A 12829-nucleotide genomic window follows, 5' to 3' on the forward strand; every position below is an offset into this window, starting at 1 on the left:
ATTAAATTAAAAATGTTTTATACTGATAATAGGTCACAATTAAATTATTTTTCTAATAGATATTGCTCGGCATGATTGAGTTATGACCATTTTCATTTCCCAGTTCTAGTGAACACAACCAAAATACTCTGCACTTCAACATTTAGAATGCACATGCATTTAGTTTCTGTGGCAATGCCATAGGCTGAAAAGACTACTAATCTATTTCTGTTTTAAGAAAATTGTGCGACAAGCCTACAACATAGTCCAAACTAAATGTTAATGTCTAAGGCGATGTTTGGATTTCCGTTCAAAATGCGGTATACAAATTTTAAGATAAATTTAATGGTTCACAAACTTAGTTTTGCAAAAGGAAGAGTCTGGATGTTTTTGTAAATCTCATTTTGTCCCAAGAGTGTGTTTGCAACAATAAAACAAACATGCGTCGATTTGTTAATTCAAAATCCCCAAGGTCAAAAGATATAAAACATGTATCGATCAACTAGATGAGTACAGAGGAATGGAGACCCAAAGGACAGAAAAATCAAGATTAGAACCCCAAATAGATCCAATTACGAGACTTAAGTATAAGATTGAAAGTACGAGATATTTAGTGTAGAGTTTATAAAGCCTTGTGTTCTCCAACATCAATGACTAGTTTATAAAGCCTGTCGTAAAACAGTGACTTCAGGCTTTCATTTAGCCAGAAGTACATAGCTCTACGCTAACTTGTGTGTAGGCTTCTACAAATAAGCTCTGAAAAGCATTTGAGATTAAGTTGTGCCAGCTTAAATTTAGAATTGGTAATTTGGTATTGTCAATGTGGTCAATGTGTTTTCCTGTAGATAAACCAAAAACTATGTTGGTAACTGTTACATTAGCTTTAGCTGCTTTGAAAGAACTTCTACCAAGTTCATTTGAACTTATGAAAGACTAAAAGTGACTTAAGACCTTCCTAACACAGTGCATTTTTTAAACTTATTTCAGTTAGCTTCAATGTCAGGCTTATGAATAAGCTTTCATTTCATGTGATAAATTTCTATTGAATAAGTATTTACCCACACATGCAATAGGTGTATATAACTAATATGATAAAACAATATTTATTGTTTTTATCACCAATAGTCCCTGCATGAACAGTGCCCTTCCTTAAAGCAATGAAACCTGTGGGTATCTCTAACAGTGATTTCCCTGCCAGTGAGGGCTGAAATAAGTTTGACGGCATTGTGGCAATCACCACAAATTCTTAGGTTCTTTACAACCAGTATAGGCACCCCTTCTTCAGTGGAGATCAAACCGAATGCAACTGCTAGCTTCTCACTGTGATACAATAACCTTCTTTCTCTTTCATCTGGCTCTACCTCTTCATCTTTCACCAATGCCCATCTTATATCTGGTACATACCCTGCTTGCTTCATTTTCTTTAACATCTTCCCCATGTACACATGAATCTCTTTTATCATTGGATGTGAAGTGTCTTCAGCCACAAAGACATGCACCTTCTTGTCTATCTCAATCCAACTACAACCTGGTTTCTTCTTCACTCCTCTTTCCCGCATCAGCCTTTTAACTGTTGCAGCCTCTTCCCATCTGGCAGCGCTGGCATACGTATTTGATAGCATTACGTATGGAGCAGCGTTATAAGGTTCCAGCCGGAGGAACTCATTGGCCGCTTTCACAGCTAGCTCCACATTTCCATGCTTCCTACACGCACCAAGCAAAGTAGCCCATTCAATAGAACCAGGATTAAATGGCATTGTCTCAATAATCCTCTCAGCCTCCTTGAGTTTGCCAGCCCGACCCAAAAGATCTATCATGCACGAATAATGTTCAGCTTCTGGTTCAATATAAAACCTTTCTTTCATCATATTGAAATATTTCTGACCCTCCTCAACTTTTCCAGTGTGTACACATGCAGAAAGAACAGCTATGAAAGTTATGCTGTTAGGTGCTATATCTTTCTCCAGCATCAGTTCAAAAAGCCTGAGCGATTCAACCTCAACACCATGTTGTGCATAGCCTGCAATCATTGAATTCAGCGACACTGTGTTATGCTCTGGCATTGTATCAAAAACCCTTCTTGCATCATGAACATTTCCACATTTGGAATACATAGCAACAAGAGCATTATTCACTGAAACACGATTGTAAGGAACGTCAGATTTGATAGCCAATGCATGCACCTGCTTTCCCAGAGAAGGGGATGACAAATTAGAACAAGCACTAGTCACACACACGAAACTACAATCATCTGGACGAAAACCATTGCGCTGCATCTCCCGGAAACACCAAAGACCATCTTCAGACAAGTCCTCATACAGTGAAAATCCAGAAATCATCGTGTTCCAAAGAACCAAATCCGGTGCAGTAATCTCCTCAAACACCTTCCTACATTCCACCATACTGCCAGCACACTTGGAATACAAATCAATCAACCCACTCCCAACATGTGAATTCCCATGGAACCCACTCTTAATCATCATCCCATGAAACTGCCTCCCCCCAACCAAATCCTTAACACAAGTAAACGCAGTCAAAACACTCGCCATGGTAAACATATCAACCTTCAAACCCCTCCTGACCATCTCCCTAAACAACCCCACTGCCTCCATTCCCTCCCGGTGCTGCCCACATGCCACGATCATTGCATTCCAAGAAACCTCATCCCTACCCCCACCCTCCCCCATCTCCCTAAACACCCTCCTCGCCTCACTCAAAAACCCCTTCCTACTATAACACGCGAGCACCGCATTATTCACCGAAGCATAACAATCATGCCCACAGACCACCACAAAGCAATGCAGCTGCCTCACCAATCCAACATCATCACCACACGCAGTGATCACGCCCGACAATGTAAACCCGTCAAGCCCCAAACGAAGCTCTCTAACTTCCTCAAAGAGCCTCAACGTGGGCCCACACTCACCCCTATCAGCATAAGCAGCTATAAGGGTGTTGTAAGAGACAATGTCTGGTTGGGGAATTTCATCGAACACCCGGCGGGCAATGTGGATAAGGGAGTGTTTGGCATAGGCATTGATGAGGGTGTTGTAGGAGAAGACATTGGGGTATTGGGTGAGGTGGAAGGAAGTTTGGGCATTGTGGAGGGAGCCACATTTGGAGTAGAGGAGGGTGAAGTGGTTGGAGAGGTAGGTGGAGGGTGGGATGAGGGACTTGAAGTAAAGGGCATGGAGGATTTTGCCAGTTATGAGGTCCCTTTGGGCTATGCAGGCTTTGAGAAGGTTGCGGAAGGTTTGAAGTTGAAGTGGGTATGTGCATTGCATGGGAATTGGGTCATCTAATATGGAAAAGTAATGTGTCAAAACAGAATCCAATCATGAAATGAAATCAATGACTTCAACTAATAGCACCATAATGGAATCATGTTCAAAAACTAATTTGATGTAAGACTAAGAAGGCACGAAATGAAATCAATTACTTCAACTAATAGCACCATAACGGAATCATGTTCAAAAACTAATTTGATGTAAGACTAAGGGGGCCCGTTGGTTTGGTTTTCACTTTCAGAGTTTTCAACAACAAAAAATGCGTCACTGTGACTCATACCTAGGCTTCATATTTATTCCCATTTTACTCAAACTCTATTATTTATAGAAAATGTTTATTTTGAGGCAGATAAATTATATGCTTCTAGCATTAGCTTTTTAATTCCAACGCCTTTGCACTTTTTTCTATTTTATATTTTACTTTGAAATGAAATTCGATATTTCAATTACACTAGGTCTTAACTTTGGGCAATTTCGATATTTTGTCTTTGGGGAGTAGTTGGTGCTGGATTCCAATTTCACCTGGACAACATTGTCTTAACTTTTGCCTACTTTTTTCCTCTCCACACTAGGTCTTAGACCTCCTTTGTGACCAAATATATAGATAGATAGATAAATTTGATATTGGATATTTTTCTCAGATTTTGTATGTTCTGGGTCCTCATGCCTCTGTAATTTATTGTCATTATTTGTAATGCTCTTTTAGTTGTTCTAGAGATTTGTTATAATCGTGTCTGAAACAGGACACCAACATTGATTTTGTGATGCAGTGATGCACCAAGGGACTAGGGTCTGTTTGACAAAGTTTTGAAATATTTGCCTAGTAGAAAGGAAAGGAGACTGAGTGCTTCCTCCCACATTGATTTGCATCTTGTTTTGTACTGAATATTAGGAGTATAGTTGTACATAAATTCCCTTGTTCATTTGGTTCCTCGATTGTTTGTCACTTGAGCTTGACACAATATCAAAAGTATATAATGGTGAAGTCTCATCTATGAAGTTTTGTGAAATGTGAAGTGTGCAATATCTGGAATCTTACTTCAAAAAGTAGTGGACATTGCCAGCTAGGTTGTTGTGTAAAACTGTATTAACTGCTTAAATGTTTAGTCAAATGCATCTATAAAAAAATGTTCATCTTGGTTTTTCATTAGATCTAATTCACTTGCATTAAAAGTTATAGTACACCATGACCAATTAATCTTTTGACTTCTTTCCAAGTGTTGTGTAAGGAAAACATATGAGGCTATTAGGTATAAAGTGTGCCACATGATCTTGCTATGAACTTCAAATTTAAGATTATTTAGAGATTTAGTTTGTTTTTCCTTGTGTCTCTGACTTTACATACTCATGCATTCTGTTATATGAAAAACAATTTTAAATTTTGTTTGTATTCATACACTGAGTACTCAGAAGAAAAACTACTTATATAGTTTCCTTTTGTTAGTTGTGGCTACACCGAACAACAACTTCACATTGTAAAACTTATAACAAATAAATAAATTGTGTACTATATACAATAAAATATAAGGGTTGCAAATGGATTTCATGTGTGTTTATGTTTCCTTATAACTAAGTAATTGAACTTGTAATTAATGTATTCAAATGTAGATGCACAAGTGTGTACAATAGAAGTATGATTTTGTTACACTTAAACAATGAAATTATGTTTCGGTTGTGTTTTGATATTTTCACTTCCATTTACATAATGAAAAATATGATTTTGTTGTATTTTCGTCCAAGGGGCAAATTGGGAATATAGCTAAAAGGCACCCATGCAGGTGGTACCAATAGCAAAACGGATAGTGCCATTAGCAATACCTAACTTCAAACACAAAACCAATAATCGTTTATGTATGGTTTTTTTCTTTCTTTTCAAATCAGAACCCTTGCATTGATCTGACGGGTATTGCTTTTGTTGGAGAGAGCGGAAGAGAAAACCCACGCTGGAGAAGATCCGCTTGGAAGTTGGAAGCGACCTCGGTTCGCACCACCCACCTCTCAGAAAAACCTAACCCTAACCCTACCGTTAGTTCTCTGTTCTTTGTCGTTCTTGTGTGATTCAAAATCCAAGGTTACTTGAGTTTTCGTGTTCTTGCTTAGTTCAATTACTCTTTAGCATTTTGTATGTGCTTTCTCTTTCGCACTTCTTCATTTACAATGTAAACGACTTTGGCAGTTATGTCTCTGCAATTCGTCGTTTCTCTGTGTGCTCTGAGTTTGGATTTAATTTTTGTTTTATTAAATTAGGGTTTGTCATGGCGAGAAGACACAGCCGCAGCAGCGAGTCGAGTGAGGATGACGTGAGGAAACGCCGTGGTAGTGAATCTGAGGATGAGGAGAGGGATAGGAGGTATCGGCGCGGTGGTTGGAGTAATAAGAAGAGTTCCGGTCACCGTAGTAGCAGGGAGAACGGTGATGGCAGTGATTCGGGAGAAGAAAGAAATGGTGCTAAGAGGGATGGGAAGAGTAAGAGTAGGGAGAGAAAGGAGTCTGAAAGCTCTGAGGAGGAAGGTCAGATTGTGAGCAAAGAGAGGGTTAGGGAGGAGAAGAAGGAGGATGCAAGATTGCAGCGGCGTCATGATGGGCGTGGAGGGAGAGACAACGAAGGAGATGACCGGGATGGTAGGGAGTCTCATCGAGGGAATGACCAGGATGAAAAGCGAGGGGAGACAGAGAGTCACAGATTGCATCATGGTGATAGATGGCGTGGAGGTGATGAGGACAGGCGGAAAATTAATGATCATCGTGGGCGACATGATTCGGAGGAAGAGGATTACAGGGTGCTGGCCAGGAAATCGGAAAGGGATAGAGATAATAATAGGGATAGGGATAGGAGACAGAGAGTTGAAAAGGGTGGTGACAATGAGAGGGATCGCCGCATGCGTCATAATTCGGAGGAAGAAGATGCTAGGGAGTTGGCTAGGAAATTGGATAGGGATAGGGATAGGGACAGGGACAGGGATAGGAGGCGTAGAGTTGAAAAGGATGGTGGCAGTGAGAGGAACCATAGGGAGAAGGATGTGAGCAAGCGGCAAGAAGAAAGTAGGAAGAAAGAGGATGGAAATGGAAGAATGGTTGAAGATGAAAAACCTCAACGACAGGCAACAATACCGGGAGGTAACCTGAATGGTGATGCATCTAATTTGGGAAAGAGTGGAGGTGTTTACATTCCCCCCTTTAAGATGGCAATGATGATGAAAGAAGTTCAGGATAAAAGTAGTGTTGAATATCAAAGGTTAACGTGGGATGCTTTGAGAAAGAGCATTAATGGGCTTGTAAATAAGGTTAATGCTACTAATATAAAGAATATTATTCCAGAATTGTTTGCGGAAAACCTGATTAGAGGAAGGGGACTCTTTTGTCGGTCATGCATGAAGTCGCAGATGGCATCTCCGGGATTTACAGATGTTTTTGCTGCCTTGGTTGCTGTCGTTAATACTAAGTTTCCTGAAGTGGGGGATCTTTTGCTAAGAAGGATTGTTTTGCAGCTGAAGAGAGCTTATAAGCGGAATGACAAGGTGTGTAATTACCACTCTTTTTCTTAGATCAATTTTATGCTTCAAATTTACTTTTATTTGCCTTTTGTTTCTCATTGTGTTCTTCATTTGTCTTTCATCATTTATAGCCTCAATTACTAGCAGCTGTTAAATTTATAGCGCATCTGGTGAATCAGCAAGCGGCTCATGAGATCATTGCTCTTGAGTTACTCACAGTTTTACTCGAGAAACCTACTGATGACAGTGTTGAAGTAGCTGTTGGTTTTGTCACCGAATGTGGTTCAATACTGCAGGACCTCTCACCTAAAGGCCTTCATGGTGAGTATTCCCTCAATTTATGTGGCAACAATGTGCTTAGGTTTATATTTGTAAATATGCTAATGAATTTTCCATTTGTCTTTTTTAGGAAGGATGGTAAAGCTAAATAATTGATATTTGGGTTAAAATTACCTCCTTCTCTGCTAGAGAGGGGCAGACTGGATTATAGGGTTTTAAGATTCAAGTTACATGAAATTGTGTTAGAGTTTTAGGCTGGGTAAATTAAGGAAACAAGTTAGATCAAAGGTGCTGTGAATGGTTAAAATAGGAGCCATAGTCCCTTATTTACTGAGTGTGGGGTATGTAATTTTTATTTACAATGTCATAGCTGTAATATTATCATTCATTTATTACTAACACCTCCATGTGAACTTTTGTAACTTGTTTTTAGTTATTTGATTCCTAGAATTAAGTTTCCCAACTAATTATAATGCCCAAACAAAAGCAAATATGTATGTTTCTAGATATATTTATGAGACTGGGTAGCTTTGCTTCTTTGACACTTTTTCTTATCCCCTTTGTTTGTATCTTCTATTTTTAGGGAGGATCACATATCCTCATATACAGCTATACCTCTGTAATCTTATATCTTTATGTATTTTTTTATCAAAACAAAAAAAAATATGTATCTAATTATTGCTCTACCCAAGTGCTCCACTTGCTACGGGTGTTCTGTTGGTTAATATTTGTTATTCCTGCATTCTTGCATAAATATGCTAATGCAAGACACTTATGTATATGTGCAAATGATGCTTGAGATCAATTTTAGTCTTGGAATTTTTTGCTAAATAAGATTTATAATTTTGCAGGTATCTTTGAGCGTTTTCGTGGAATTCTTCATGAAGGAGAAATTGACAAACGTGTTCAGTTTCTGATTGAAGGTTTATTTGCAATAAGAAAAGCAAAGTTTCAGGTACTTCTTTTTTATTGTTTGCGATACCACATTTACAAATAACACAAAATTCAATGCTTTTGTTAATCAATTTAAAGGAATAGTTTGAAATTGAAATGTATTATGATGGTTACATTGCATTTGCAGGGCTATCCAGCTGTTCGTCCTGAACTAGATCTTGTGGAACAGGAAGATCAGATAACTCATGAAGTCTCCTTGGATGAGGAGATAGATCCCGAGATTTCCCTTGGTACATTTTGTACTGAAGTTTGTATCTGTTTCTAATTTGATTGAGGTTATATGTCATTGTGATTTCTGTATTTTCCATTTTGTTTTTACTCAGATATATTCAAGCCAGACCCCAATTTCCTGGAGAATGAGAAGCGTTATGAAGAGTTGAAGAAATCAATGCTGGGTGAGGAATCTGAAGATGATGAGGAAGGCTTGGATTCTGAGTCAGACGATGATGATGATGAAGATGATGAGTCTGACGAAGAGGAAGAAGAACAGATGCAAATAAAAGATGAAACAGAGACAAACCTTGTCAATCTTCGAAGGACAATATATTTAACAATTATGTCTAGTGTTGATTTTGAGGAAGCTGGTCATAAGCTTTTGAAAATTAAGCTAGAGCCAGGTCAAGAGGTGAGCTTGGAATCTCTGCTAGCAGTTACTGTTCTGTTGCTAAAACTATCTACTTGCTGCATTTTAATAATATGGAAGAACTTTAGAATCTATTTCAACGATTGGTGTGATTATATTGAAAAACATGAATGCTCTCTTTCTTTATCTCTCCCTTGTATATAATCACTGATTTGCCAATTTGTATCTTGGCATTTACTGATCTTTTAGATATCTAATTTAATGTTCTTTTAAAGAACTAGTGCTCCAATTACATCTTGTCTAACTGTTATAATTTATAACCATTGTAAGCATAGGCTGCATCTATACTTAGTTGCTAAGATTGAACATTCATTTCAAGCATCTGTTTTATCATTCTCCGTTTGGTCAAGTTATACCTGTTAATTACTTAAAATAACTATGATTTTGGTGACAGATGGAATTGTGCATTATGCTTTTGGAATGTTGTAGCCAAGAGAGAACCTATCTCAGATATTATGGTCTTCTGGGGCAGCGTTTCTGCATGATCAACAAAGTACACCAAGAAAATTTTGAAAAGTGCTTTGTGCAACAGTACTCCATGATTCACCGGCTTGAAACAAATAAACTGCGAAATGTGGGAAAGTTTTTTGCTCATTTACTTGGCACAGATGCTCTACCTTGGCATGTTTTATCATATATACGCTTGACTGAAGAGGACACAACTTCTTCTTCACGTATATTTATTAAGATTCTTTTCCAGGTACTCTTTCAATCTCACATATTCCTCTTTTTGTTTCTTTATACACTTGCATTATTATTTCACCAATTTTGAATTATGTGTTTTAGAAATATACTTTTCTTATAGTTAGGCCTGCATAAATTTGGGACTTGTCTTCTAGATTGCATAAATTAAGCCTGCATCTCTGTATGTGGAAGTTAGACGATGTTGATTTCAGTTTATGATGTTGCAGGAATTATCAGAACATCTTGGAATTCGGCTGCTAAATGAGCGGTTAAATGATCCGACGATGCAAGAATCTTTTGAATCCATATTTCCAAAAGATAATCCAAAAAACACACGATTCTGCATTAACTTCTTTACATCCATTGGTCTTGGTGGTCTTACTGAGAACCTACGTGAGTATTTGAAGAATATGCCACGTCTTATCATGCAACAACAGAAACAAGTTTCAGAATCTGAATCAGATGATGAGTCAGGAAGTTCTGATTCATCAGATTCTGGAACAGCTAGTTCAGACTCAGACTCAGCTAGTTCTGATGAAAGTGACAGAAGACGAAGAAAGCGGAGGAGAAAGTGAAGCTATTTTATGCTATTGTCGAATGCCCATGCATCCACAAAACTGATTGAGTATCCATGGTTTCTCCATCTTTAAATCACTGAATTAACTTGCCTTTTTATGTAATGTAAAAGGGATATGGGGGCTCTGCTGGTTGAGATGTGGAGCTTGCTTTATGGATTTGTTTAATTTTGTTCTTAAGATCATATTCTTTGGAAGGGTATATTATTGATGTTCATATAGATACTTTTTTTTTCAGTGTAAGTGAACTCCTTCCTGAGTGGTTTTGTTGAGCATGATTGGAAGAATTATCATATAATGTGTAAAACAATAATGTCACATGTTTTCTTTAAAGAGGCAAGGATTTTGGAGTTAGATTGTGTAGGTTGTGATTGTCCATATTAGTGCTGCATCCTGTGTCTATTATCTTTCTTCTCTACATCAATTTTCAAATATTGAATGTTAGGACACTTCTTGTAGCATCCATTTCTTTAGCAGATTTAAAAGCTTCTGAATTGGAATTTAAAGGCAACACAAGTTTTTTTTTTTTTTCTTTTTTAATGACTGCTTAGTCTTCACTATTGTCTCAATACATTTTTACTTTGGACTCCCATGTTTGGGTTCAGCTTAATAGAATCTCTGAAATATGCTTTTCATATGACTTGTCTTGTGATTTTTCTTGTATCCAGGACTGCTAACATGTTCTGGTGGTTGCTTGCTGTTTTGAGGCAATTTAATAGTCATTATTGAAGGTTGTTATTGTTCAATTGGGAAGTATTTCTCTGTTTGGGAGGAGTGTTATTAAGAGACTCATTGGGTATTATGTGTTGGTAGAAAGCAGTTGCATCTCCAGCCTTTGGGGATTTGATTACTGAATCTGTGGTTGCTGTGATATTTTATTTTATCATTAGAGTGCTTCACAATCCATTAACCAGGTTCAGAAGTAGAAGTCTGCCGCCACAGTGAGGGAAGTTAGCTGTATAAATAGGAAATTATATGCAAGCACACAAAATGTGACAATCAAATACTAATAAGTCATGCTTGGGATAAGACTGGTGGTATTGCAATAACCAAGGAAGTCAAAATATTCTCTATGGTTGGTGTCATTGTCCTTATAAATTGCATTGACTAGATTGTGTCTTCTGCTATGTGTCTTGTGCAGGATTAGTCTTTTTTTTCTTCTGTACTTTACTGATCTAGATATTGTTATGCTCAGTTCTGACTTGGAAATGCTATATTCTGTTACACTTGGATCACTTGGATGACATACTTTGTTTTGTTCACTGTATCTGAGGGTTAGTGTTGATGCCTCACATTTGCTGAGGGTGGAGCATTGGTGCAACATTGGTGTTCTTTCATTGAGGGCGTGTAGTGTCAACAATTGTGGAGTTTGGGGACTTTTTTTTCTTCCTGTTTTTAGTTGTCTTAATCGTGTATTGGGATGGCTCTTTTCCCTTTTTATGCTTAGTTTTGGTTTGGGGTCTGATGTGTACCCTTGCAGCCATATGCTGTAATGGCTAGGCACTCCAGAATACAAGTTATTTCCGTTCACTTTTTCTAATGGATTTTTTTTTAACTGTTAGTAAATATCTACAATTTTTTCCATGTTAACTGTTTAGTCAGTTTTTATCTTCAAAATGTTATTAATTATAAACTTTATCTCATAAATATCATTATTGACAACTCAACCATAATAATAAATTTATAATAATAATAATATTTGTCAGCAAATATATAGCCCCAGAGAACGCAAACATCTTTAGTCCTTAGCTTTACAAATTTCTGTCATTTTAATTTCTCAAATGCCTAATATATTCGGTTTATATGGTCTAAAAATGACAAAATAAACTGAGGGGTACGTAGAGTCTTGGACAACTACATATGTTGATCACAAACTACAGAATACTAATACCACAACCAAAAAAAAAACACTAGTCTTAAGATTTCCTTATTACTGTTAATTAAACTTATAACAAAATAATCCAAGAGACACCTCCTTTCTTTCTTCTGCTTACAAATGGATAGTTACCAAATTCTTTAAACAATCCCGTATCGCGTCTCACATGTATTAAATTCAATGTACAGCATACCAAGTTCACTACACTTCAAAGAGTGTTAAAACATTATCTAAAACGACGAATTCGAATCACGTACTATATGAACTGCGTACCGATAAGCATGAACATACCGTGTGGCTTGAATGGTCACAGTATTTGTGGACCCAACAATATAAGTTGGCTTTAAATCAGTTTTGGAAAAGTGGCAACACTGATTGGGATGTTGGTATAGCGTTATGAATTTGCTACTACTTGGTTAATAAGTTAATATGTGCTCAACAACTTGTTAAGTACTTTTGATTGAAATTTTCATTTAATTTCTAGATTTTTTTGTTGAAATTAGTAGTTCTTAATTGTATTCTAAAATTTCAATATATATTTCTATTGATTTTCAATATATTGGTATTGATTACAAATGAGTATTTAATATAAGGCCCTGTTATGGGTGGGTGTGAGTTTTCGATTTTCTGTTTTTGAATGCATTTTTGAAACGGAAACGTGTTTGACTAAATTGGGATTTAGTTGGTTTTTTTTATTATCTCTTTTTAAAAGAATTTTTACACCAATTGAAAAACAACAAAAATTAGTTTGTGGATTATGATTTCTGTTTTAACCCTTAGGTTGCTCTCTCCCTTGTCTCGTATGTTGGTCTCACTCCTCGCCTGGCACCCCAAGTCACTTAGTTAAGGCTGAAAATTACTGTTTCAGATTGCATTAAAGCTAGAAATTTGTAAATTGGGGATTAAGACTAGAAATTTGTGTTCTGTTGTTCTGTCAAATGGAAAATTATTTATTGTGTGAATGTGCATGAAGAGGATTGAAATTATCCTTGCTGGTTTGAACGTACATGATGTGTGGCCAATATATTTTGTGTTGTTCTTTTATTGATAATTTTTCT

At 37.0% G+C, this 12829-nt stretch overlaps 2 protein-coding genes across 4 annotated transcripts; one reads left to right on the plus strand and one right to left on the minus strand.

Annotated features, from left to right (window-relative positions):
- Positions 1–991: 991 nt before the first annotated feature.
- Positions 992–3533, minus strand: LOC114423297 (pentatricopeptide repeat-containing protein At3g49710-like). The gene has a single exon (XM_028390003.1). It carries the CDS (start codon positions 3261–3263, stop codon positions 1095–1097), a length of 2169 nt encoding a protein of 722 aa, XP_028245804.1. The 5' UTR covers positions 3264–3533; the 3' UTR covers positions 992–1094.
- Positions 3534–5142: 1609 nt separating this feature from the next.
- On the plus strand, positions 5143–11109 carry LOC114423299 (pre-mRNA-splicing factor CWC22 homolog). 3 transcript variants are annotated; one of them, XM_028390005.1, is made up of 8 exons: positions 5143–5388; positions 5514–6784; positions 6892–7081; positions 7891–7994; positions 8121–8223; positions 8317–8618; positions 9031–9336; positions 9548–11109. In XM_028390005.1, the coding sequence occupies exons 2-8, from the start codon at positions 5522–5524 to the stop codon at positions 9893–9895; spliced, it is 2616 nt and encodes an 871-aa protein (XP_028245806.1). In that variant the 5' UTR covers positions 5143–5388; positions 5514–5521; the 3' UTR covers positions 9896–11109. The 3 variants fall into 3 exon arrangements, with proteins under 3 accessions (XP_028245806.1, XP_028245805.1, XP_028245807.1); XM_028390004.1 differs by having other exon boundaries at positions 5143–5337; XM_028390006.1 differs by having other exon boundaries at positions 5143–5291.
- The last annotated feature ends 1720 nt before the right edge of the window (positions 11110–12829 follow it).

This window comes from Glycine soja, chromosome 8, assembly GCF_004193775.1.
Source record: "Glycine soja cultivar W05 chromosome 8, ASM419377v2, whole genome shotgun sequence".
In the NCBI taxonomy this organism is placed as follows: domain Eukaryota; kingdom Viridiplantae; phylum Streptophyta; class Magnoliopsida; order Fabales; family Fabaceae; genus Glycine; species Glycine soja.

Bases quoted from the DNA above. Each gene is read 5' to 3' on its own strand.
- LOC114423297 (XM_028390003.1), bottom strand. From the start codon at position 3,263: ATGCAATGCACATACCCACTTCAACTTCAAACCTTCCGCAACCTTCTC.
- LOC114423299 (XM_028390005.1), top strand. From the start codon at position 5,522: ATGGCGAGAAGACACAGCCGCAGCAGCGAGTCGAGTGAGGATGACGTG. The intron at 7,995-8,120 runs GTACTTCTTTTT...TTGCATTTGCAG, and splicing joins TAAGAAAAGCAAAGTTTCAG to GGCTATCCAGCTGTTCGTCC. The intron at 9,337-9,547 runs GTACTCTTTCAA...ATGATGTTGCAG, and splicing joins TTATTAAGATTCTTTTCCAG to GAATTATCAGAACATCTTGG.